Raw genomic sequence first — 27,533 nt, forward strand, 5'->3', positions numbered from 1 at the left:
CTCTGATAATATTGTCCTCAATATTTGTTGAATTAATAAATACACATGTTAGGTTATAGAGGTGTAGGAAGGATCTTAGAGGTCAGCCCGTGTAATTTTTTTAATCTGACACATGAGGAAGCTGAGGCTCCAAAGGGTCCAATCACTTGCCCTTGTTGTAAGGCAGCTCCAAGTTTATGCTTCTTCTTTACTGCATGTATCTTCATGATCCTTTTGGGAACAAGGCAAGACACAATTTATTGTCAAGGTGAAAAGTTAAGTCTAGTACCAAAGTCTTCTAAATTTTTTTAATTGAAGTATTTGTCCTTTTACTCCATGTTACTCTTTTCACTAATGCTGTATCTTTCTAGTGCTACCTATCTGAAAAACTGTATTATAAGCTATTTGGGTTTTTGTAATCATTATATAACAATGCTAATTTAAATGCAAATTATTATAATATTTACAACACTAATATTAGTTTTTATATGCTAATTATATTTAAACTAGTCTCTGCAAGCACTTTACACTAAGTTATTTCATTGTAAGTATCAAACAAGCCGTATTTTAAGCAAAATTTTCCCATTTATAGAAGTGCATTTCAAAATAGAATACATGGATTTTCATGTGAGAAGTTTTACATAGAAAAGAAATACGTACTGGTCTAATCAATGTTGAATTTTTGGTTATAAAATTGTGGTAATAATTGATAATTACTTAAATGTAATAATAAACAGAATATCCAAGCAAATTAATTCTGATTTAATAATTAATAACTACATAGGTTATAAATAGACAAATCTGTGGTACAGCAACCATAATTCTCTAATTATTTCTACTAAAACTGTACAGAATTCAGGTTTATAGAAAATTACAATACATTTCTGCCTGGTTCCACTGAAAAATATAGGTACCTTGCAAGGCTGAATAACATTTTCTAATGAAAAGGAACAATGCCTTAAAACCCAAATGTTTTATCTTCTGAGTGTGCAGAATTCTATACGTCTTTCTGTGACATTTATCGCAATCTTACTTCTATAGAAGATTATGGGGGATATTCTTTTTTTTTTTTTTTTCTGCGGTACGCGGGCCTCTCACTGTTGTGGCCTCTCCCATTGCGGAGCACAGGCTCCAGACGCGCAGGCTCAAGCGGCCATGGCTCACGGGCCCAGCCGCTCCGCGGCATGTGGGATCTTCCCGAACCGGGGCACGAACCCGTGTCCCCTGCATCGGCAGGCGGACTCTCAACCACTGCGCCACCAGGGAAGCCTTATGGGGGATATTCTTATCTCTTTTCCTAAATGATATATATCTTGAAGATAATATATTTGACTTATCTTTTTGTCCCCAATAATACCAAGCCTAGTGACTTGGAAATATTATGTATTCAATGCATTTTTCAATGAATGAGTGATATAGGTAATATCTATTTTAGAGCCAATTTCTTAACTCTGTTTCTAATTAATATTTTAGTTTATGTGACCATAAGTTCTTGAATTCAGATTTAAGAGTTTCTAACACAGAAAAATCTATACTTCACAAGTTCCTCTGGCTGTTCAGATAAGTGTATTAGTTATACATATATCTTGTATTCTAAAATCATTCTGGTTCCATAAGTGATTAGATAGTTTATGAATTCCAGTATTACAGTCCGTTGACAGTCTTTTCTTCCCCTATTTCCAGTTACCACTAACTTTACCCTGCTTTAACAATCACACCTTGCTAGCAGCTCAGATTTTGACAGCCCATAGGTCAGAATAACTCCCAAAGCATATATCTGGTTTTACTTCATATTCCTTATTCATTACTCAAAGCATTATAGTCTGGCTTCCACCCCATCATGCCACTACAGCTGTTTAATTTTCAGAGATCTTTCATTCTTCTTAATTGATCTCCTTGTGTCATTAAAACAAAAGAAAAGCAAAATTTGTCCCTCTCATTCACTGATTTCTATGATTTACTTGCCTTCCCCGTTTACTTGCCACCATTCTGACTGTACTTTCTATTCTCCTGTAGAATTCCCAATCTCCAGGTAATGTCTTGGGTTCCCAGCATTTTCCTCACTATATACTTTCCCTTTGGAAAAATTTGCTAACTTCCATAGATTTAACCCAACCACTTGATTATAGACAAACTTTGTCGACAGCCTAGATCTCCCTAATAATCTCCATACAGGTTGTTCCAGTGGTTTAATGACCAAGTCTAGTTTGTCCCCAGGCATTTCAACCATAAGGTGAAGAACCTGATCCCACCACAGTGTCGAATATGGCTTGTTAGGAAAGGTTTCTTAGGAGAGGTGAGGTTTGTGCTTAGTCATGAAGGTGATTAGTAGTTTCAGGAGAAAAAGAAGGAGGATAAAAAGGAGTAGCAAAGGGGTGAGAGAGAATAACAGATTGATGGGACAGCAAAATCAAGAAGACCAAAGAAAGCAGGGCATGCCTGGGAACTGCCAGTGTTTGGGTATAATTTATTCTTGGGTACCTGTAGAGGAATGCTGGGGAGAGCAACACAGCTTGCAAATGTCTTTGTGTGGCGTGTTTGTGGGAAATCATTTATGGATTCTAAGTAGATGAGAGATGTGATTTAATTAGTCGATTAAAATATTCATTGTGCAGCTGACAGAGGAATGATCTAAACAAGGCAAAGCTGGAGGCAAAAAGAGCAAGTAAAGAAAAGAGAAAGAAACTCTCCTATAAAACATTTAAAACCTTTAAATGCTAAGTAAGTAAAAATGGAAGGCAAAATGATAAGTAGATATTTGTTGTAAATGCAAACATGGTTAATATCTTTTAATATAAAAAACTCATAAAATTGATTTTAATATAGAAAAGACATGAACATACATTCACAAATGTATTCATATAGCATTTATACTAAAATGAGAAAACGTTCATCCTCATTTGTTAAACATAGTAATCCAAATTGAACAATAAGAAGATGTTATCGACTGAATATGTCCCCCCAAAATTTATATGTTGAAGCCCTAACCCCCAATGTGATGGAGGTGGGACCTTTGAGAGGTAATTAGGTTTATGTGATGGCTTCATGAGAGTGGGGTCTCTGTGATGGGATTAGTGTTCTTATAAGAAGAGGAAAACAGCCGAGAGCTCGCTATCTCTCTGCCATGTGAGGATCCAGTGAGAAGGTAGCAGTCTGCAAGCTAGGAAGGGGGTTCTCACTGGAACCTGACCTTGCTGGCACCCTGATCTCAGATGTCCAGTCTCCAGAACTGAGAAAATAAAATTTCTCTTGTTGAAGTCATCCAGTCTGTGGTATTTTGTTATAGCAGCCCAAGCAGACTAAAACAGAAGACCTATTTAATTAGCAAATAATTTTATCAAGGATCATAAAATATAAATTTTGATCTCATCTCATACTGAAGATTCTGTCTGAAGGAAATAATATAAAATGTGGAAAATGTGATATTTCCAAAAATTTTATAATAATGTAATTACAAAAGGTGAATGAAATGGAAATAATATAAATTCCAAATATAATTGCAGACAGTTGGTAGAATATTGCTTAGCCACAAAAAATGAAAAAGTACACTAAATGGAAAGGACATAAAAATGGAAAAATGGTATTTGTAAATATGTTTTTGGAAAAAGTCTAGAGAGAAAGCACAAACTTATTAATAGGTGATAGAATAGTAAGTGATTTAATAAGATTTCCCTCCATCCGACAGTTTATTATTTATGTAACTTAAACAAATTTATTATTCACATCTTTGTAGTCAGAAGCCTGCTTCATCTCTGCCTTTAGATCTCTTCATTCAATTAGTCATGTGCCTTAGGTAATTCCCCTTTAAGTTTTCCCCAACCTTCTAGTACAGTGACTGAGGACATGTCCTATAGCGGCAGAGAGATTGGAAGTCAAATATATTTCCTACTACTTCCTAGTTCTGTGATTTCTGACAGGTTTTGAACATATGTAAGCTTTAATTTTCTTGTCTGTAAGACCATTTCATATGTTTTGTTGAAAACTGAAACCAATAATGTTTGTAAAGAACGAATGCAGTATAAGGGGATTTCGTTTTTATTCCTGATGCCACCCTAATTCAAGGCCTTTGCCATCTCATGCTTAGACGACTCCAGTAAAGACCAGATTGATCATCTTGACTCCACATTCTCCTGACTCTAAGCCATCCTCTTAGGCCTCAGTGGAATAAGCTTCTTAAAATAGGTTACCTGTGTCACTTAGAAGTTTTCTCTATCACTCAACTGTTACCATAGGGCCTAACTTTTAAAGACTCCAAAGTATGTCCACACATATTGAATATTTATTGAAACATGTATATTTTACCATACGAGGCTCTTACTAACAAAAACATTACTATCATAGTGTTTTGTTACATCATTAAATTGTTATGTTGTTAAAGCTTCTTATAAAAATTTTACCTGGTAATATAAGCTCACTTTTGTTAATGTTGAGGTGCCCTACCTACCAACAGTCAGATTTGTTAACTGTTAATCTTTTGCAAGTATTTTTCTGGTTATTTGGTGTCCTTAGGTATTGCATTTTTTTGATGTATTAAAACAATTACAACTGGCAAATATGACAGACGCTGAATTATAATACTCCTTACTCAGAAATCTAGGCTGATGGCAACCAATTTACCAGTCCCGCGGCTAACATTCCAGTGCCTGAGTAGCTCGCAGACAATCCAACTCTGGCCCACCTGCTTCTTAACCAGAGTGATTTTATGAATCCGAATCTCATGCTGAAAAATTTCCTAATAAGGAAATTAGTGTCTTTGAATTTTAGTGTCTCAATGTTAGTGAGGTGGCTAAATGGACCAATTAGAAAAACACAATGTAGCTTCCCACTTGAAGTAAAAGTCTCCTTTTTTCTCTTTTTTTCTTTTTAGCAGTTTCAGTTTATGCTAAAAAATAAATCTACTGAAAAGGAAACTTTCGAACTATATGATGAAGAATTTTAGAGAAACTTCCTTCCTGCTAATTATTATTAGTTTTGTGACCATGACAGAGACTGTGATCTAAGTCCTAAATCCATTACAGCACATTCAATAAATGTAGGCATATAAAGTACTGTGTCATCTGTAGTCACTTCAAAGTGCATTCAGTATCTCGGTTCCCAAGTGCATTCGATTTTATTAAAAGCATTCTGCTGCAACATCCATTCATCCTAATTGGTTTACAGATAGACCCCACCATTCAAGCAAATCCTAATTGCATTTTCCCACAAATCTACTTTGATTTATGGTTCCTTATTTGCTCTATATTATTTACAATAAATCAGGAAAAAATTCTTAAGACATTAAATAAAATTTACAGTAGTCCTTGTACAAATAAGAGACTTACGTAAGGATTCTTAACAGTGTTTTTGTTGGCTTTTAAAGTTGTTTAGTCAAACTATATCCATCTGTGTGATTTCCAGTAATAATATCATTATTACCTTTCCAGGAATTATATTTCACTTGGTTTTCATGTACAGATTTTTAGAACTAGTTGGAATGAATTATGTATGGAATATTAAAAAAATAGTATGTCCTTCTGTAAGGTTTCAGTGGCTACCTATATATTTGGAACAGAAAAAAATATTATCTAGGGATAGAGTGACAGAGCATCTGCATGAAGTTAGGTAATGTCCCTTTGCATTAACAAATCTAAGTGGTAATATTCTAGTCAGTTTTACAAATTATAACTCCTGAAATTCCAAGAGTTAATTTGGAATGGATCTATAGCAGAATTGAAAGAATCTAGTGTTTCAAAATAAGTAAGTGGCAGAAATATAAAAACAGAGGATAACAGATACTCAATAAAATTTCCTCGCTGTTAAGTAATTGCATATTAGCATGGACAATTTTTGTAAAACTAAGCAAAGACTTCCATGGAACTGTAGGTATGGAATCATTTCTCTAGAGAGCCCATAAAAATTTATGGGAAGAAAGAGGAAGTGTAAGTTATCTGTTACAATGTATAAAAAGCCTTCTAGGCATCTTAGAAATGTATTCATTATTTGAAAAGTTTGGACAATTAGAATTTTGAGTTCTGAATCAGAAAGATTGGAGTATATTTAGAATAAGAGATATAAGGGAAAAGAGAACTTGATTTTAAAATAAAGACAAAGAAAAAGGAGAAAGATGGATAATCTTAAATAAATTTTAAGTCAGTTAAATAAATGAGAGGCTTACTGTCAACAGCATAAATAATAACTTGGCATCTAAAAAAAACTGAAAAAGATGGTTAGGATATGATGAGCAGACAAAAAAACCTAAATAATCGTTGTAGCTGAATTTTTTAAATGAGAAATTGTCTTTGATCTCTACTGGAATAGAAAAGAGGTCCCCAACACCCATAATGTCAATGGAGAACACATGGGGGCAGATTGGACTTTCACCCCAGCCAGCAGTCATAAGAGGGTCTTCCCCCTTCCTGTTGGGGTGGTGTCAGAGGATGCCTCGTGGAGGGATAGGCACTGCCTAGCAGTAATGAGGCCACTTCATCTGTGCTGTCAGGGTGGGGAGCAATAATGAGGCACTGCTACCCTTCCCTGTCAGGGAGGTGACAGTGGAGGCCAGTGGTGCTGAAACTCCCACCCTCACCCAGTGTTAATGAGGAGCTCCCTCCACATGGTTCAGCCGAGGCCAGGTGGGATACCAGTACTTCTGCCCCAACCTGGTAGTAATCACACCCCCCACCTCATTTCTGCTAGAGAGGTGTAAGAATAAACCAGCTAAAGCAGAAGGTTTAAGATCTAGAGTCTCATAACACACCAGTGTCCAGGTTTCAATAAAAAAAATCAGTTGTGACACCAAGAATCAGGAAGATTGTAAAGCAAATGAAAAAAAGACAATCAATGGATGCCACACGCCCCCAGTCCCTGGCAAGCACCATTCCACTCTCTGTTTCTACGAGTTCAGTTTTTTTTTAGATTCCACAAAAAAGTGAGATCATACAGTATTTGTCTGTCTGACTTATTTCACTTAGCATACTGTTCTCAAGGTCTATGCATGTCATTCCAAATGGCAGGACTTCCTTCTTTTTATGGTTGAATAATAGTCCATTATATATCTATATCTATCTATCTATCTATATATATGTATCATACCATATATATATACCTATTTACCCATTAAAAATTAATTTTTCAAAAATATAAAAAGTGAGGTATCAGTATACAAATAATAATAATACACATGTACACATGCACACGCATATGTACTACTGCACTATAACTTTCTGTAAATACATATGCATGCTGGCTATGTTTTCTTTCTTTAGTTTATGTTCTACCACTTCTGGGAGGTGTTAAAATGTAACATGATGGTAAATAGTAATTTTTTTTGATATAACTTCTTGGCAAAATAAAAAACTGTTGATTCTTTATCGTTTCCCAAAAATATGTTTCAAAATTTATTGCTCCATGAATTGCAAAAGTCCAGGAGTAACATCTCTACAGTTTCCATTTTACTAACATTGTTGAGAATGTCCTCCCTTATATATAGCAACCAACTCAGAACTCTGCACAAAGTAGTTGCTGTATGCATATGGTCATTTAACAATTGAATGAAATTGGCTGAAAAATTCTAATACCAGAAAAAATTTTAAATCTTCAATAAGTAAGAGTAAATCTTGCTTCTCCACTGTCCAGTGTCATTTCAGTTACTTACGTAATCATTTGCTGCAAATAATGTTCTATGTGGTGAAGAACATTTTAAACTCTAATAAATGCCTTTATGTTACCTCACTCTTCAATTCCACTTCAGCATTTAATCATCTTAATAAGGTATTTCTTAATCTCCTACTCAGTTTCTTTTTTTTTTCTGTTTATGGGATTTTATTTTATTTTATTTTATTTACATCTTTATTGGAGTATAATTGCTTTACAATGGTGTTAGTTTCTGCTTTATAACAAAGTTAATCAGTTATACATATACATATGTTCCCATATCTCTACCCTCTGGCATCACCCCCCACCACCCTCCCTATCCCACCCCTCCAGGTGGTCACAAAGCACCGAGCTGATCTCCCTGTGCTATGCAGCTGCTTCCCACTAGCTATCTACCTTACGTTTGGTAGTGAATATATGTCCATGCTTCTCTCTTGCTTTGTCACAGCTTACCCTTCCCTCTCCCCATATCCTCAAGTCCATTCTCTAGTAGGACTGTGTCTTTATTCCTGTCTTACCCCTAGGTTCTTCATGACATCTTTTTTCTTAAATTCCATATATATGTGTTAGCATACGGTATTTGTCTTTCTCTTTCTGACTTACTCACTCTGTATGACAGACTCTAGGTCTATCCACCTCATTACAAACAGCTCAATTTCGTTTCTTTTTATGGCTGAGTAATATTCCATTGTATATATGTGCCACATCTTCTTTATCCATTCATCCAATGATGGACAGTTAGGTTGTTTCCATCTCCGGGCTATTGTAAATAGAGCTGCAATGAACATTTTGGTACATGACTCTTTTTGAATTATGGTTTTCTCAGGGTATATGCCCAGTAGTGGGATTGCTGGGTCATATGGTGGTTCTATTTGTAGTTTTTTAAGGAACCTCCATACTGTTCTCCACAGTGGCTGTGTCAATTTACATTCCCACCAAAAGTGCAAGAGGGTTCCCTTTACTCCACACCCTCTCCAGCATTTATTGTTTCTAGATTTTTTCTATCCTGGAGAATGTTCCATGAGCACTTGAGAAAAATGTGTATTCTGTTGTTTTTGGATGGAATGTCCTATAAATATCAATTAAGTCCATCTTGTTTAATGTATCATTTAAAGCTTGTGTTTTCTTATTTATTTTCATTTTGGATGATCTGTCCATTGGTGAAAGTGGGGTGTTAAAGTCCCCTACTATGAATGTGTTACTGTCGATTTCCCCTTTTATGACTGTTAGTATTTGCCTTATGTATTGAGGTGCTCCTATATTGGGTGCATAAATATTTACAATTGTTATATCTTCTTCTTGGATCATTCCCTTGATCATTATGTAGTGTCCTTCTTTGTCTCTTGTAATAGTCTTTATTTTAAAGTCTGTTTTGTCTGATATAAGAATTGCTACTCCAGCTTTCTTTTGGTTTCCATTTGCATGAAATATCTTTTTCCATCCCCTTACTTTCAGTCTGTATGTGTCTCTAGGTCTGAAGTGGGTCTCTTGTAGACAGCAAATATATGGGTCTTGTTTTTGTATACATTCAGCCAATCTGTGTCTTTTCGTGGGAGCATTCAGTCCATTTACATTTAAGGTAATTATCGATATGTATGTTCCTATTCCCATTTTCTTAATTGTTTTGGGTTCGTTACTGTAGGTGTTTTCCTTCTCTTGTGCTTCTTGCCTAGAGAAGTTCCTGTAGCAGTTGTTGTAAAGCTGGTTTTGTGCTGCTGAACTCTCTCAGCTTTTGCTTGTCTGTAAAGGTTTTAATTTCTCCATCAAATCTGAATGAGATCCTTGCTGGGTAGAGTAATCTTGGTTGTAGGGTTTTCTCCTTCATCACTTTAAATATGTCCTGTCAGTCCCTTCTGGCTTGCAGAGTTTCTGCTGAGAGATCAGCTGTTAACCTTATGGGGATTCCCTTGTGTGTTACTTGTTGTTTTTCCCTTGCTGCTTTTAATATATTTTCTTTGTATTTAATTTTTGGCAGTTTGATTAATATGTGTCTTGGCGTGTTTCTCCTTGGATTTATCCTGTATGGGACTCTCTGTTCTTCCTGGACTTGATTAACTATTTCCTTTCCCATATTAGGGAAGTCTTCAACTATAATCTCTTCAAATATCTTCTCAGTCCCTTTCTTTTTCTCTTCTTCTTCTGGAACCCCTATCATTCGAATGTTGGTGCGTTTAATGTTGTCCCAGAGGTCTCTGAGACTGTCCTCAGTTCTTTTCATTCTTTTTTCTTTATTCTGCTCTGCAGTAGTTATTTCCACTATTTTATCTTCCAGGTCACATCCATTCTTCTGCCTCAGTTATTCTGCTATTGATCCCATCTAGAGTATTTTTAATTTCAATTATTGTGTTGTTCATCGTTGTTTGTTTCATCTTTAGTTCTTCTAGGTCCTTGATAAATGTTTCTTGCATTTTGTCCATTCTATTTCCAAGATTTTGGATCATCTTTACTAACATTATTCTGAATTCTTTTTCAGATAGACTGCCTATTTCCTCTTCATTTGTTAGGTCTGGTGGGTTTTTATCTTGCTCCTTCATCTATGGTGTGTTTTTCTGTCCTCTCATTTTGCTTATCTTACTGTGTTTGGGGTCTCCTTTCTGCAGGCTGCAGGCTCGTAGTTCCCGTTGTTTTTGGTGTCTCTCCCCAGTGGCTAAGGTTGGTTCAGTGGGTTGTGTAGGCCTCCTGGTGGAGGGGACTAGGGCCTGTGTTCTGGTGGATGAGGCTGGATCTTGTCTTTTTTGTGGGCAGGTCCATGTCTGGTGGTGTGTTTTGGGGTGTCTGTGGACTTATGATTTTAGGCAGCCTCTCTGCTAATGGGTGGGGTTGTGTTCCTGTCTTGCTAGTTGTTTGGCATGGGGTGTCCAGCACTGTAGCTTGATGGTCGTTAAGTGAAGCTGGGTGCTGGTGTTGAGATGGAGATCTCTGGGAGATTTTCGCCATTTGATATTATGTGGAGCTGGAAGGTCTCTTGTGGACCAGCGTGCTGACGTTGGCTCTCACACCTCAGAGGCACTGCACTGACTCCTGGCTGCAGCACCAAGAGCCTTTCATCCACACGGCTCAGAATAAAAGGGAGAAAAAGTAGAAAGAAAGTATTAGTAGAAGAAAGAATGAAAGAAAGAAAGAAAGAAGGGAGGGAGGGAGGAAGGAAGGAAGGAGGGAAGGAAGGAAAAAAGAAAGAAGATAAAGTAAAATAAAATAAAGTAAGATAAAATATAATAAAGTTATTAAAATAAAAAATAATTATTAAGAAAAAATAAAGAAAAAAAAAAAAACCAAAACCAAACCAAAACAACAACAAAAAAACGGACGGATAGAACCCTAGGACAAGAGGAAGCAAAGCTATACAGCATAAATCTTGCTCTCAAAGTCCACCTCCTCGGTTTGGGATGATTTGTTGTGTATTCAGGTATTCCACAGACATCAAGTTGATTGTGGAGCTTTAATCCGCTGCTCCTGAGGCTGCTGGGAGGGATTTCCCTTTCTCTTCTTTGTTCTCACAGTCCCCAGGGGCTCAGGTTTGGATTTGGCCCCGCCTCTGCATGTAGGTCGCCGGAGGGCGTCTGTTCTTCGCTCAGACAGGACGGGGTTAAAGGAGCCGCTGATTCAGGGGCTCTGGCTCACTCAGGCCCGGGGGAGGGAGGGGCACGGAGTGCGGGGCGGGCCTGCGGCGGCAGAGGCCGGCGTTACGTTGCACCAGCCTGAGGCGCGTCGTGCGTTCTTCCGGGGGAGCTGTCCCTGGATCCCGGGACCCTGGCAGTGGCGGGCTGGACAGGCTCCCCGGCAGGTGGGTGTGGATAGTAACCTGTGCTCGCACACAGGCTTCTTGGTGGCGGCAGCAGCAGCCTTAGCGTCTCATGCCCGTCTCTGGGGTCCGCGCTTTTAGTTGCGGCTCGCGCCCATCTCTGGAGCTCCTTTAAGCAAGGCTCTTAATCCCCTCTCCTCAACAAAGAGGGAAGAAAAAGTCTCTTGCCTCTTCGGCAGCTCCAGACTTTTCACCGGACTCCCTCCCGGCCAGCCGTGGCGCACTAACCCCCTGCAGGCTGTGTTCACGCCGCCAACCCCCGTCCTCTGCGGACGCTCCGACCGAAGCCCGAGCCTCAACTCCCAGCCCCGCCCGCCCCAGCGGGTGAGCAGACAAGCTTGTCCAGCTGGTGAGTGCCGGTCGGCCCTGATCCTCTGTGCGGGAATCTCCCCGGTTTGCCCTCCGTAGCCCTGTTGCTGTGCTCTCCTCCGCGGCTCCAAAGCTTTCCCCCTCCGCCACCCGCAGTCTCCGCCCGTGAAGGGGCTTCCTAGTGTTTGGAAACCTTTCCTCCCTCACAGCTCCCTCCCACTGGTGCAGGTCCCGTCCCTATCCTTTTGTCTCTGTTTATTTTTTCTTTTGCCCTACCCAGGTACGTGGGGGGCTTCTTGCCTTTTGGGAGGTCTGAGGTCTTCTGCCAGCTTTCAGTAGGTGTTCTGTAGGAGTTGTTCCACGTGTAGATGTATTTCTGGTGTATCTGTGGGGAGGAAGGTGATCTCCGCGTCTTACTCTTCCGCCATCTTCCCGGAAGCTCCCTCAGTTTCTAATATTAGTCTTTATGTGTGCTTCAGATAAAATGTATTTGTCATTATATAATATATAATATTTGTTATAGTAGATATATTTTATATATACTTTGTTAAAATTATTTTTCACATAGATATTAAAAATTAATATGGCATCAAATAAAATATTAAGATAGTAGGTAAATTATTTGCTCTCTTGTCTATTTAAGAATTCACAAAATAATTGTTTTTATTAAACTAATGGATGACTAATATTTACCTTTTTTTTTTACAAACAGGTAAAGATAATGTTTAGACTATATATAAGGAACCGTACAGCCGACTATCATTTTCTAATGATAGTCATTCACTAATCACTTTGAATTTTGTAACATAATGAATTAGTTCATATGTAAGTAATGCAGATTTAAAAGTTGTAGTCAATGTGAATAACTCAATATGAAATGTTTCTTCTTTCATAAAACTCATAATTTGGCAGGTGAAAGATTCTCATATAATCTCTTCTAATATTTCTTTCTCATAAATTCATGTTACCAAATGTATGCTATGCACACACAGTAGACCACCATTTTTCTTCTTAAACTCTCTCATTTATCATCACTTAATTTTATATCACATTTTTATGGTTTTATGGTTAATACTTATAACATGAGAACATATCCTAACATTTTATTTATATAGAAAGATTTGAAGGACATATTTTAAATTTATTTCTGGAGTATTCTATAAAGTGTATCAGACCTGAGATTAGAATTTGCAATTATTAAGAATCTTAGAAGTTTTAACACTCTGAACTTAGTTGCTTCTATTAAAATGTTTTCCTTAAAAGTTCAGGCTTTTCTTCTTTATAAAGTGATATTTTAAAGTGACATTTTCTAGGAATGCTTTGTAAAGCAGCTTGAAATAAAGTAGATCCTTAACAGTTATTATAAAATAATTTTCTTCTCCAAATGTTTGTGTTAGTGAGATTTCATTTGTTCATTATTAAGATAATTTGGTTTGTCTTCCAGAACATTTTATACAAAATGAAACATAAAAGCCAAAGTCTTTTCACTGTGCATTTTCCAATGTGTTTTAAAACCTGATTCCTTTTTTTTTTTTTTCTTTAAAGGTGAGAGGCCCTCCACCTGCAGGAGCATTTAAAGAAAGACCAACGAAGCCCACAGCGTTTCGAAAATTTTATGAACGAGGGGACTTCCCAATTGCCCTTGAACATGATTCGAAAGGAAACAAAATAGCGTGGAAGGTAAGTCAGGGCACAGCTGGGAGAACCAGCTGTGCTCCCTGTGGAAGTGACATTTCCCAATGTCAAACAAACTTGGCTGATAAGTAAATAAGCTGGAGTGATTTCTCAGTGAATGGAAGATGGTAGGTAAGCTCTGAGAGAAAGCCCCCCTGTGTCAGCTGTCCACCTTGACTAACAATTAAATTATAGCCTGCAAAAAAGAAAATGACAGAGTTGCTTTGCCTTAGAGAATTGTGTGCTGACCAATTCATCTCTATTTTTATGAGAACCTGGCATCCCAGCCTGTTTCAGGCAGTCCATCAAGTTATGGAACTGGTGGCTGGATACAAAGAACAACAGCCATTTATCTCCCCAAAATTTCACCTTCCTGCAGGACACTTCCAAATGGAAGCTTTAATTACCTGAATGGATAGGTCAAGATTGTCTGCTCCCTGGAAATGCAGTGTGGAATACAAAAGAGGGCCGGTTCTCATGCTGCCCTCTCCTCTCTGTCTGCAGTACGTGTCAGCCAGCACAGTGGCTGTCATACGTGCCCTGTTAGAGGCTGACCTCCGCTGCTGAGACCATTACAGCACCGACATTTTTCTGACAAAAGGTTAATTGGTTTCAAAATAAATGTATTGCCTAATGACTCCATTTTAATGTGGCTGTTTCCTTCTAAAAGGCTCACTGATGTTATTTGTAAAAACTTGCCAATCTCTTAACTGAAGAAGGCTTTTACATTTAATTTGAAAAATGAATGCTGATCTCTAACCACTTTCTGCTATTTAATTATTTTTTGTTATCAAGGACTTTGCTTTGGGTGATATTTATCAGCTAAAAGGGCTTCTCTGCCTAAAGAAAGAAAAGCAGTTGCACATGTGTGAGCATCACATCAGGTTAAGGAACATAAAAGGCTTTGCCAAATATTTTAAATTTAGCAACTGATCCATGTAATAAAAAAGTCCCACAGTAGTATCTGAAGGGTGAACGTCAGGATTGTTTATAATTAGTAACAAATAAATTTATGTTAAAAAATAAAAATGATCAAAGTGTAGAATTCATCAAAGTAAATAGCTCAGAAATTCATTAAAATTAACCTTTTCCTTCTTTTATAGAAAACCTGAAAGAATTGTTTGCATTATTTCTAGTATGTCTTTAAATGTTTTCATATAATTATCAAACATTTTGAAATCTTGAGCAGTCACATGATATCCAGTTATTGAACTTAGAATTATTAAAAATTGTTTGGCAAGAGAAATCTGAAGATACCCTTGTTATTAAATTTTGTCATAATTTTTTTAGGAGAATGAAGGACATTATTATCCTGGTTTTAATCATCTCTTAAAATTTGCATTTGTTATGTGAAAATGTGCATAATGAGAAAAAATTTATAGCAAGTATAACTAATTTACATATTTTATTCTTAAAAACTTTAATTTGGGGTTTTGTTTGTATTTGATTAGTTAGATGGATTTTGTGTTTGTCTATGTACCAATTCATTCACGATCACATAGTGCAGGTTCTTAAGAACTTGATTCCTTTTGAGTAAAAGAATATGCCATATTTCTTTATAAAAAGTGAGTCGATTTTTGGTGTTTTAAGTAATTTAGCACATAAAAATTCTATCAATAAAAAGAATTCATAGTTTTTTTGACCTGTTTGAATAATTGTATGAGTAACTTTTAGAAATGTCAAGAGACTAGAAAAAATTCATCTTGAAAATAATTAAAATATAGATGAATCATTTTGCTTTATCTGTGATAATCCAACAGTCAGATGGGATATAAATTGCTTTTCTTTTTTATAACTATATTAATTATTTTAAGCTACTATTGACTACTGTACTGATTCAGCAAACTAAAAAGTCAGAATAAAGAGGAAGCAATTTATATGCTGCCACTGGTAGGATAATAGCATACATTTAAAGAAACATCTTATCCTATAACCGGTAGACTTCTACCTTTTAAAGCTTTAACAACCGGATTTCAATTGTACTACTGTAATGTTGAAGATAAAACATTAAAATTATTAAGCACAGGCTTGTGAGCAGTCTCTCAATATATTCATATTTATTCCTTGGTACATGTACTATGGGGAAAGTCCGGTACTTGGTAAGACCAGAGGCCTTCTTTTAGGATGCCATTTCTAAGGAAGGGACCTTTAATGTTGAAGGAAGCAGGGCTCTGCATGCACCGCACAAAAACAAACTAACTGAACATCCCCAGACCCTGAACTGTCCTTTGCCGTGTGTGGACAGAGCCCTGGTCAAGCAAACTTCTCATCTCATGTCATAGCTCGCCCCTTGCTGAAGGCTCCTGAGTAGCTCTGATTCCCAGGAAAATACCTGTCCTCTCTCCACACTCCCTGTGACACCCCTGGGGCTCCAAGTGCGGTGGTGAGTACCTGAAATGGTGTGTATAATTAAGTGGCAAGGAGATCCATTTCCTTTATCAGAATTTCAAGAGGCCTGAAAGGCAGTGACTTTAGGGCAGAAGTCACTGCCCTAAACCCTGATGAAGACTTCCCCAGCATCTCAGGCTCATTCCGGTCTGTAAAGTTGCTGAGAGAGGATCCCTGCCCAAGACCTCAAATTCCCCCTCTTTTTGTTCTGGATTAGCTGACCTGATCATCACCATATTAGAAATCACCATATGTTCTTGAAATAACAAAGGCACTCTACAGTAATACTTAATAAATGACTTACTAAAGTCAGAACATAGAAGTAAAAGTCAGAGACAGGCAAATGTCTTCGCAGGGTTAGGTCTCTCAACCCACATCCTGAGCTACCATCATAGTTTAGGGCACATGAAATGGTCATTTGTTCCACATGTCAAAACAACAGGGCAAACCAAATGCCACAATCTGTGCAGTTTAGTATATTCCTTGCGGTATCACTAAAGATCTGAGCACTGTTTAATGCAGCTTTCTGCAGTGGTGGAAATGTTCTGCATCTGTACTGTCTAATACATTACAAGTAGCCATATGTGGCCGTTACGCACTTGAAATGTCCCCAGAGAGACTGAGGAACTAAATTTTGAATTTTAATTAATTTTAATTTAAATAGCCACTGGTTACCATATTAAACAGTGCTGCTCTACATTAAGATAATGACAGTCAAGTAGAGAACAAATGTATGGATACCAGGGGTGAAAGGGGTGGGGTGGGAGGAATTGGGAGACTGGGATTGACACATATACATTATTGATACTATGTATAAAATGGGAACATACTGTATAGCTCAGGGAACTCTACCTAACACACTGTGGTAACCTAAATGGGAGGGAAGTCCAAAAGTGAGGGGATAGCTGTATGTGTATGGCTGATTAATTTTGTTGTGCAGTGGAGGCTAATACAACATTGTAAAGCAACCATACTCCAATAAAAATTAATTTTAAAAAAAAGTTAAATGCCCAGGATTCAGAGCTGGTTTCCTGTCTTATGATGGACTCCTCATTGTGTTTGTGGATTTTATGAAGGCTCTTTACTGCCTACTTTTTTTATTGCCATATCTCTAGATATTCTCCAAAGTAAATATGTAATCTCTAAATATTCAGGATGTAGTAAAATAAAGCATTTAGCTCAAGAAAAAGATAATGACAGTCAAAAATAAATGCCTGAACCTGCTAGCCAGATAGGAGACTATAGCTATGTAAGAATTTTTATTAAAATAAAAGAATAAGACTGATTTGTGCACCTTTGTCATGGCTGGGCTTATACATTCCTTGGTTAACATGAAAGAAGTTTTGCAAAATATTTGTAGTGAAATTTTCTATATACTTATCAGTGGCAAGTTAATGATTATGAAAGATAATAGATTTAATCTAGATTATGAAATGTACCATGCAAGCTCTGCATACTTTTTTATTTTTAAATATGCATTTTCTAAATATAGCTGAAGAATTCTTGATTGTGAATGGTTGGATCCATTACAAAGCATACTAATTGCTCTAAACATTTAATCCACTTACTTTTCTGCATTTTTCTTGACTCTACTAACTTTCAGGAAACATGGCTTTGTTCTGTTGCTGATATGTTCAATATCCAGAGTACAAGCAACAGAAGTTGATCAAGAGCCAACCCTTCTGAATAAGTTACAAAGCAGATAATCAGCATGAACAATGGGTTTCCATGCCTTAAATTTCCGTTATTCAGTCTCCTGTAATTTTGTGATATGAGTCATACCCCTTTATAAGCATAGTGTGGGGTGGGGTGAGGCTCTACCTAGAGGACACTCTGGAGACAGAAGAAATGCCATACAAACTTGCAGAGCTTTCGGCACACCGTCTCAACTTCTTCTACGCAAAGGAGGGCTCTCTGGCCTTACATTTAGGTCTTTAATCCATTTTGAGTTTACTTTTGTGTATGGTGTTAGGGAGTGTTCTAATTTCATTCTTTTACATGTAGCTGTCCAGTTTTCCCAGCACCACTTATTGAAGACACTGTCTTTGCTCCATTGTATATTCTAGCCTCCTTTGTCATAGATTAGGTGGCCATAGGTGCGTGGGTTTATCTCTGGGCTTTCTATCCTGTTCCATTGATCTATATTTCTGTTTTTGTGCCAGTACCATACTGTCTTGATTACTGTAGCTTTGTAGTTTAGTCTGAAGTCAGGGAGCCCGATTCCTTCCGCTCCATTTTTGTTTCTCAAGATTGCTTTTGATATCTGTGTCTCCATACAAATTGTAAATTTTTTTATTCTAGTTCTTTGAAAAATGCCATTGATAATTTGATAGGGATTGAATTGACTCTGTAGATTGCTTTGGGTAGTCTAGTCATTTTCACAATATTGATTCTTCCAATCCAAGAATATGGTGTATCTCTCCATCTGTTTGTGTCGTCTTTGATTTCTTTCATCAGTATCATAGTTTTCTGTGGTAGGTTTATTCCTAGGTATTTTGTTCTTTTTGTTGCAATGGTAAATGGGATTGTTTCCTTAATTTCTCCTTCTGATCTTTTGTTGTTAGTGTATAGGAATGCAAGTGATCTCTGTGTATTAGTTTTGTATCCTGTGACTTTACTATAAATTCATTGATGAGCTCTAGTAGTTTTCTGGTGGCATCTTTAGGATTTTCTATGTATAGTATCATGTCATCTGCAAACAGTGATGGTTTTACTTCTTCTTTGCCAATTTGTATTCCTTTTATATCTTTTTCTCCTCTGATTGCCATGGCTAGGACTTCCAAAATTATGGATTAAAGACCTAAATGTAAGGCCAGACACTGTAAAACTCTTAGAGGAAAATCTAGACAGAACACTCTTTGACATAAATTGCAGCAAGATCTTTTTTGGCCCGCCTCCAAGAGTAATGAGAATAAGAATAAAAATAAACAAATGGGACCTAAAGAAACTTAAAAGCTTTTGCACAGCAAGGGAAACCATAAGCAAGATGAAAAGACAACCCTCGGAATGGGAGAAAATATTTGCAAATGAATCAACAAAGGATTAATCTCCAAACTATACAAACAGTTCATGCCGCTCAATATCAAAAAAACAAACAACCCAATCAAAAGATGGGTGGAAGACCTAACTAGACTTCTTTCTCCAAAGAAGACATACAGATGGCCAACAAACACATGAAAAGATGCTCAACATCACTAATTATTACAGAAATGCAAATCAAAACTACAATGAGATATCACCTCACACCAGTCAGAACAGCCATCATCAAAAAATATACAAACAATAAATGCTAGAGAAGGTGTGGAGAAAAGGGAACCTTCTTGCACTGTTGGTGGCAATGTATATTGATACAGCCACTGTGGAGAACAGTAAGGACATTCCTTAAAAAAGTAAAAATAGAACTACCATATGACCAAGCAGTCCCACTCCTGGGCATATACCCAGAGAAAACCATAATTCAAAAAGACACATGCACCCCAATGTTCATAGCAGCACTATTTACAATAACCAGGTCATGGAAGCAGCATAAATGTCCATCAACAGATGAATGGATAAAGAAGAGGTGGTACATATATACAGTGGAATATTTCTCAGCCATAAAAAAGAATGAAATTGGGTCATTTGTAGAGACATGGATGGACCTGGAGACTGTCATACAGAGTGAAGTAAGTCAGAAAGAGAAAAACAAATATCGTGTATTAACGCATATATATGGAATCAGAAAAAATTGGTGTAGACGATCTTGTCTGCAGGGCAGAGGTGGAGACACAGACGTAGAGAACGGACATGTGGGTACGCGGGGGTGAGGGGGCGTGGGATGAACTGGGAGATTGGGATTGACATATATACACTATTGATACTATGTATAAAGTAGATAACTGGTGAGAGCCTGCTGTATAGCACAGGGAACTCTACTCAGTGCTCTGTGGTGACCTAGATGAGAGGGAAATTCGAAAAGGAGGGGATATATATGTATGTGTAGCTGATTCACTTTGCTCTACAGTATAAACTTTGCTCTACAGTATAAACTGGCACGATATTTTAAAGCAACTATACTCCAATAAAAAATAATAATAATAAAAAAGGAGGGTTGAAGCAAGGCATAAGTGTAGAATGTGATCCTTTGGTGGAAGGGAGCTGTAAATTGCACCAAAGTCAAGCATTAAAGCACGAGTCATAGGAGAATATAAAAGCATGTGGGCGTTTACACCGCTTTTCTGGGAACTATCCTCTCGCTTCTGCCACTAGACATTCTCCACCCATCAGTTTAGACAACCTTCAGGTCTCCTGAGGAGTCGTCTTCTCCCTCTTCCCCCTCCTCATCTTCTTCTCCTTCCTTCTCCTCCCCCTCCTCCCTCTACTTTCCCTTCTCCTTCCCTTCTTCCTTCTCCCCTTGCCCCTCTCCTCTCCACCCTCACTATTTTCCTTCTCCTCTCCTTCCTCCTCTTCCTCCCCTTTCCCTTTCTCCTTCCTCCTTCCTCCCCCTCTTCCTCCTCCTTATACTCTTTTTGTTTGTTACTTCCCAGAATCCACATTTCCTCCCTTCATTTCCCCAGGAGAAGGAGCCAGGAGTCCATTCTAGTTCCCTATTTTGGGCAGGAATCTGAAATCACTTCAAGTAGTCACTCAAAAGAACTTGAAATACTGCTTGTTACTTACACACTTAATGAGGAGCAAACTATGAATCATCGGTGCACTATGAAATTCACTGTTTTATTATAAATTCTAATTCCAAGACATTGTTTTAAAATTGTGCGAGAATACTATTTTATAGTATTCAATGTAGACCTTGGGAGAAAGAGTTGGAGAAAAATAGATTGGATTTTAAAAAATAACTATATGGTGTTATAAACCATTCAGTTATTCTGATGAACTAAGATGAAAACAGCTACAACTACACTAAGGTATCTCTAAATTTCTTTATAGACATTTTGTTGCAGCAGATATTAGTAGAAATTACCTTTCTCCATCTGTCCTTGATACTGTGCTACGTGATAGAATGTGACATGCACTGGCATGCACTGAGAGTCTTGTTTTCCACTAAATTTCTTATGAACATGCTTAAGGATGTTCCAGACATTAGAAAGGTTTGAATAAGAAATAGATATTAACTGTCTAGCCATATCAAGATACAAGAAAACCCTATGACAAATGTGACTAAAATCACAAACTTTCAAATTGTCTCAAAAAGGGAAAAGCTCAAAATGGACTTGTACTTTGCCTCAAACTCCCCTCTCTCAGCACCTTATAACCCCTCATATGGCAATGTTGTGGTGATATTTTTTTAACCAATAAGTAATATGTGTATTCATTTATATATTTTATCCTACTTTAATACTAAAAGATTTTAAATTGTTTTAGAAAGAACTATAAAATACAGAAATTTAGCATATAATAGGAAAGATGAGAGAAAATGAAAACCAGATAGGGTCTACAATGGAGCCAATAGCAAGGCTAATGAAAATGACATATCCTAAAGACTTCAAAGGCAGGGACTCTGTATTCCTAGTTTGTTCACTCCTTTATCCCAGTGCTATGCCTGAAAGAGTATCTGGCACAGAGGTGGTGCCCAGTGATGTGTACTGAATGAATGTAAAACATCCTGCAACTGGTTTTACTTCTCTAGACACTGTTTTGCGACCATGCGTCTCACTCTCTAGTCCTTACTCTCATCTGTGATGACCATGTACTGAATGATTGATGTGGCTCTTTTTAATTGGGAGGTCTAAGAAAGTTTGTTTCACAATTACTAAAGTATCTATATTTTGAGATGTTCACGAAATACTTCAAAGAACAAACATTGATAAGAAATTAGCCATAGAGGCCAAGTCTTCTGGTAGCAAATTAAGAAGATCAGCACCAGCAAGTTAATTTGAATGCACAGTCCAGAGTTATATGCAATAGTTTCTGTAGGTTGAACTTTTACCTTGAAAAGGCTTAGGTTATACGTAATGCTTTACCAATGATTACTGATTTCTTAAATTTCTTAAATTCCAAAATGACAAGTTTGTTTTTCTTTCTAAATGACTAAAAATGTATGTCCAGTCTGGACATCCAAGTAAAGAAATGCTGTGCCTAAGTTAATTAAATGCCTAAATTTGTTTTAAAAATTTCTGCTGATGGTGGCTGCACTATATCTTCAATTCTGTATTGACCCCCTAGTTGCTAAAACTCATGTGTGACTCTATTCAGAATTTTTTCTCCAGTATGTTCTCTCTTTTTTTTCAGTTCTTAGAGGCATTGGTATTCATGAACTATAAAAAGCTCTGTCAGTGTGACTGTTTTCATTGACATAACTGATAATTTCCTACCAGGAAAAACATTTATTGAATACAATTATTATTGAAATGTGCACTAATTTTCTTACAATTAAGATCAGCCCCAAACCACGATAGCTCATTATCTGTAAATACTACTGCATTTTAAAGTAAGTCACACTGTGATATGATACCTAATCCATTAACCCTCAGTATATTGTTCTCAAAACTCTCTAATTTTGATTAATAATTTAGTCCTCTGGTGCCTTCAATTTCTTAATGTTTCAGTTTCTTAAGGATGCAAAGAATTAATGCCGTATCTATTACCCCGTTAGGCAAAATCGATATTGATCTTTAAAATCTTATAGGCAAATTTCTTTGAGTTGAATAATTTGTTGCACATGAAGAAGAATGAATGTATTCATGGAATTGTCCTGGGCTTCTATTTCTTTTGATAACTGTCAAAGTTTGAGTTTGGATAACAGGCCTTAGTAGAATTTGTAAGGGAAATTTTACAAGAGAAGTGACAATTTACCTGATTTTTCCTACAAGAGAGCTGCCACATTTCCACTATTAATTCCTCTGTGATTAATTAATAGACAGAGCTTATTCTAGAAGTCTTGAAAAAAATAATCTCCTGGCAATTACTGTGCTGTTCTATATTTTTTTGAAGAGGGGACTGCATGAACAATTAATGCCATTCTTTTATTTGATGTGAATTGCTATGTCTTAGAAGTGTACAGCATGAAAATACAGCCATGTATCAGAAATAACTTTAATTTAAATTGGTTAGATGACCTCTGAAAGCTAGATGAAAGATTTTCTGCTGAATGGGCTGGTGCTCCCTGCTGCCTATATAATTTATGTGAGAAATTAGTGTGAATGGTTCACTTTTATGGAGCCGTGCTGCTTGTAGCAAGCCTGCAGAAACAATTTTCCCCCAAGCCTCCATCTGTTCTTCAAACTAGGGCATATGCCATCTCATGGAGCTTGAAAGTCAACTGATTTATAACTCCTGGAAAGTGCATAGATTGAAAAGAAAGGTCGGCTGCTGCTATGTGACAGTGATTTGGTAGGCACCGGCTAAAGACAATTCACATCCCAAGAGAAACAAGCAGTGCTGTAAGTTTCATCCCAGTGGACTGACATCTAGAAGAAAAACAAATCACTCCTGCTTTTCAAGTTACACAACCCCCTGCTGCTGAAAAGTAGGCATGGTCTTTGCAGTGCAAGGGTGCCACAGCTAAGATACCCTATCACTGTCCCATGAAGAAGTGGGATTGTTGCCACCCTCCCAGTGATACATGTTGCCATCTCAGAAATATCAGTACTCCAATCTTTAAATGAAAAGTGTGTGTTGCTGCTTTTCAGAAAGTCTGGTTTGGGGACACAAGTCGGACTTTGACTTTTTTTTGTATCTGCCCGGAGGGCGAAATTCCATATCTGTTCCAATTAGTAATTTAATGAATGGTTCCCTCTCTGTCTTATCACTTGTCACATAGCCCATCTCTTTACTGAAGCACTTTTGAGATCAAAAGTTCTTTGACAGATGACAAATGGAATCAGATTGATGTCATGAGAGTAAAAAAAAAATCAATGTTTGTTTGATGTTTTTATTTAGAGTGGTCAGTGTCTCTTTATACTTGAGGCTTCTAGATACTTAGTAAATTTTCAACCCCCTGAAGTTATATTAAAGTTTCTCCTTTTCCTAAAGGTAAAATCTAAATAAGGTATTAATAATCATATCAATTTTAATACATATTTGAGGCAAAAATTTCAGGAAATTATATTTTACCTTTATCAAAAGAAGGTTATCCTGGGGCTTCCCTGGTGGCACAGTGGTTGAGAGTCCGCCTGTTGATGCAGGGGACGTGGGTTCGTGCCCCGGTCTGGGAAGATCCCACATGCCACCGAGCGGCTGGGCCCGTGAGCCATGGCCTCTGAGCCTGCGCGTCCGGAGCCTGTGCTCCGCAACGGGAGAGGCCACAACAGTGAGAGGCCCGTGTACGTACCGCAAAAACAAAACAAACAAACAAAAAGGTTATCCTGGCTTTGAAAGTTATATGCAAAAATTAATTCTGGTAGAATACTCAGCTAAACTCATGTAAAAAATACAAATTTTTATCCTTATTATTGCTTATAAAGTTTTATTCTCAATATGAAATATGTACATTATATTTTATAAAATAAAAAATATTGAAAAGTACAAGGAATAATCATCTTTCCACCATTCACTGAATGCAACTGTTAACATTTTTCAAAGTATTTCTGTCTTATCTTTCTTCTTCCCAGTTGTGATCATAGTATATATAATAGTTTGTAAAAAAATATTTGTCATTGTATGGTATATGAAAATTGTATGCACTAATTCTTAGGTTTTCTGACTTTTTTATAGTTTAAAATAATAGATGATTACTTTAGAAAATTTTGAAAATGAATAAAATGTATACATAAGATAACATTCATCCGAAGATAACCACTTTCAGTATATTGTTTTAGTTCAGTCTGTCTTCTGCATGTGTGTTTTTAGCTTTGTTAAAACTGTTTCATATGATGATTTGTGTGTGTGTGTGTTTTAACATCTTTATTAGAGTATAATTGCTTTACAATGGTGTGTTAGTTTCTGCTTTATAACAAAGTGAATCAGTTATACATATACATATGTTCCCATATCTCTTCCCTCTTGCGTCTCCCTACTTCCCACCCTCCCTATCCCACCCCTCTAGGTGGTCACAGAGCACCAAGCTGATCTCCCTGTGCTATGTGGCTGCTTCCCACTAGCTATCTGTTTTACATTTGGTAGTGTATATATGTCCATGCCACTCTCTCACTTTGTCACAGCTTACCCTTCCCCCTCCCCATATCCTCAAGTCCATTCTCTAGTAGGTCTGTGTCTTTATTCCTGTCTTGCCCCTAGGTTCTTCATGACCTGTTTTTTTTTCTTTCTTAGATTCCATATATATGTGTTAGCATACGGTATTTGTTTTTCTCTTTCTGACTTACTTCACTCTGTATGACAGACTCTAGGTCCATCCACCTCACTACAGATAACTCAATTTCATTTCTTTTTATGGCTGAGTAATATTCCATTGTATGTATGTGCCACATCTTCTTTATCCATTCATCTGTCGATGGACACTTAGGTTGCTTCCATGTCCTGGCTATTATAAATAGAGCTGCAGTGAACATTTTGGTACATGACTCTTTTTGAATTATGGTTTTTTCAGGGTATATGCCCAGTAGTGGGATTGCTGGGTCGTATGGTAGTTCTATTACTAGTTTTTTAAGGAACCTCCATACTGTTCTCCATAGTGGCTGTATCAATTTACATTCCCACCAACAGTGCAAGAGGGTTCCCTTTTCTCCACACCCTCTCCAGCATTTATTGTTTCTAGATTTTTTGATGATGGCCATTCTGACCGGTGTGAGATGATATCTCATTGTAGTTTTGATTTGCATTTCTCTAATGATTAATGATGTTGAGCATTCTTTCATGTGTTTGTTGGCAATCTGTGTATCTTCTTTGGAGAAATGTCTATTTAGGCCTTCTGCCCATTTTTGGATTGGGTTGTTTGTTTTTTTGATATTGAGCTGCATGAGCTGCTTGTAAATTTTGGAGATTAATCCTTTGTCAGTTACTTCATTTGCAAATATTTTCTCCTATTCTGAGGGTTGTCTTTTTGTCTTATTTATGGTTTCCTTTGCTGTGCAAAAGCTTTTAAGTTTCATTAGGTCCCATTTGTTTTTTTGTTTTTTTTTTTTGCATTTCTCTAGGAGGTGGGTCCAAAAGGATCTTGCTGTGATTTATGTCATAGAGTGTTCTGCCTATGTTTTCCTCTAAGAGTTTGCATATGATGATTTCTAAGGAACCCAAAGGAACATTCAAGGACCTAATTAGAAGAGGAGATTAATAATGGACATAATGGCCACAAGAGTATTAATAATGAATAGTTTTGTCAAATTTAACAAGAGCAACAACGAAATAGGTAACTGTAGTTTAATATGCATTTTACAGTTTCCAGTGGTCATTACTCAAGACCTTTGGAAGAAATATGTGCCAATATGTGTCTCTGTGTAGCTTTGCTTTGGGCAAGGTACACGTGGCTTCTCCTTAAGCAATTCTGAAGCTACCATGCCCACCATGTAAGTGGATTCGCCACTGTAAACATGTTGTTAATATATTTTTGGAGAATAGCAAGAGATATTGAGAAAAAGGTTTATTGAATATGAAACACATTTCTTACTATTGGGAAAAGTATAAAAAATGAACAAAGATAGTCAACAGAATCACTATACAATCAGTCTCTGCCTTCAATCTAAGACATATCCCTTACAAGAAAAAATCCTATAGAATTTCCAAGATTGCACTGCAGTCTGAATAAGGTAAAAACTCATAAAACCTTCAAGCCATAAATTCCCCTTTCTTGAGTTCTTATTTAGATTCATCGCTCTCTGTTCATGTATATGTTTAGGGAATTTTATAAGAAACAGGCACATGGGTTGAATATTTCTGAATCCTTGACTATCTTGAAAATATAATTTTTCAACTTTCCTACATGAAACACATTTGATTCAAATTAACATTCTTAAATTACAACTGTCCCCTTCCAAATCTCTGAAGAATGTAACACCATTGTATTCTAACATATAATTGCTGAGAAACTAAGGCCAGTGTGATTTTTATCCCTTTGATCTGTCTTTGTTTGCTTGTTTATTTTGTTTGACAGTCTGGATAAATGCATTATTTGTGTATAATTAGAAGTTGCTACCATGCTTATTTTTTGTTTTCATTGAGCTTTTCTTTAATATAGTAAGCTTATTTTGTCTACTTACTTGATTATTATTTTTGTTACAATTTTTAAATCCTTTCTTAGAACAAATATGTGTAGACTGTAAACTTATATTTTATCCTGTCATTTCTATCACTGTCTCCCTCAATATTTTTATCTTTTTATTCACTTTTAAAAAACTTATAAGAGAGCTTTCTTATATTTTCTATTTTCTTTAGTAACAATTTGTCTACTAGTGCTTCAAGTTCAAATTTTACTTCCACTGCTATAGCTAATCTTGCAAATCTTTGTATTGCTGACTCATATCATTGTACATACTGGCTTAAAAATTATTGTACAAATAAGTTTATCACAGAAAATGTTCTGATATTTTATCTGTATTTTGTAATTCAGATAAGCAAAAATAAAAATATGAATCAACCATAGTCCCACAACCCTGAGGTAGCCTCTACTACATTATTAGTGTTAACTATTCAGACCCTTTTTTCTCTCATATGCAAATCTATGTATGTATGCAAATTTTATAAAACATTTCACTCATACTTCATAACTCTTTTCAAGTAATTACGAGTCATAACTTGCATATGCACTTTAAAAATCATTTTGGGAAGCTCTAGAGTGTTCCATACATAATTTAACCAATTCCATATTGTTGGATAGTAATGTTTTCTTTAGGTATTAACACTTTTCTTCAATATTTTG

At 36.7% G+C, this 27,533-nt stretch overlaps 1 protein-coding gene across 2 annotated transcripts in view; it reads left to right on the forward strand.

Annotated features, from left to right (window-relative positions):
• PACRG (parkin coregulated) overlaps nt 1-27,533 on the forward strand; it is a 284,755-nt gene that overhangs the window by 58,545 nt on the left and 198,677 nt on the right. For both annotated transcript variants that reach the window (XM_022562325.3, XM_089921659.1), the window contains one exon: nt 13,268-13,402. In XM_022562325.3, the coding sequence (XP_022418033.2) occupies nt 13,268-13,402 (135 nt within the window). The remainder of the gene's footprint in view (nt 1-13,267; nt 13,403-27,533) is intronic.

The sequence above is a fragment of the Delphinapterus leucas genome, chromosome 12 (assembly GCF_059928025.1).
Source record: "Delphinapterus leucas isolate spDelLeu-1000000601 "Yukka" chromosome 12, BTC_Dleu_Yukka2, whole genome shotgun sequence".
Lineage (NCBI taxonomy): Eukaryota > Metazoa > Chordata > Mammalia > Artiodactyla > Monodontidae > Delphinapterus > Delphinapterus leucas.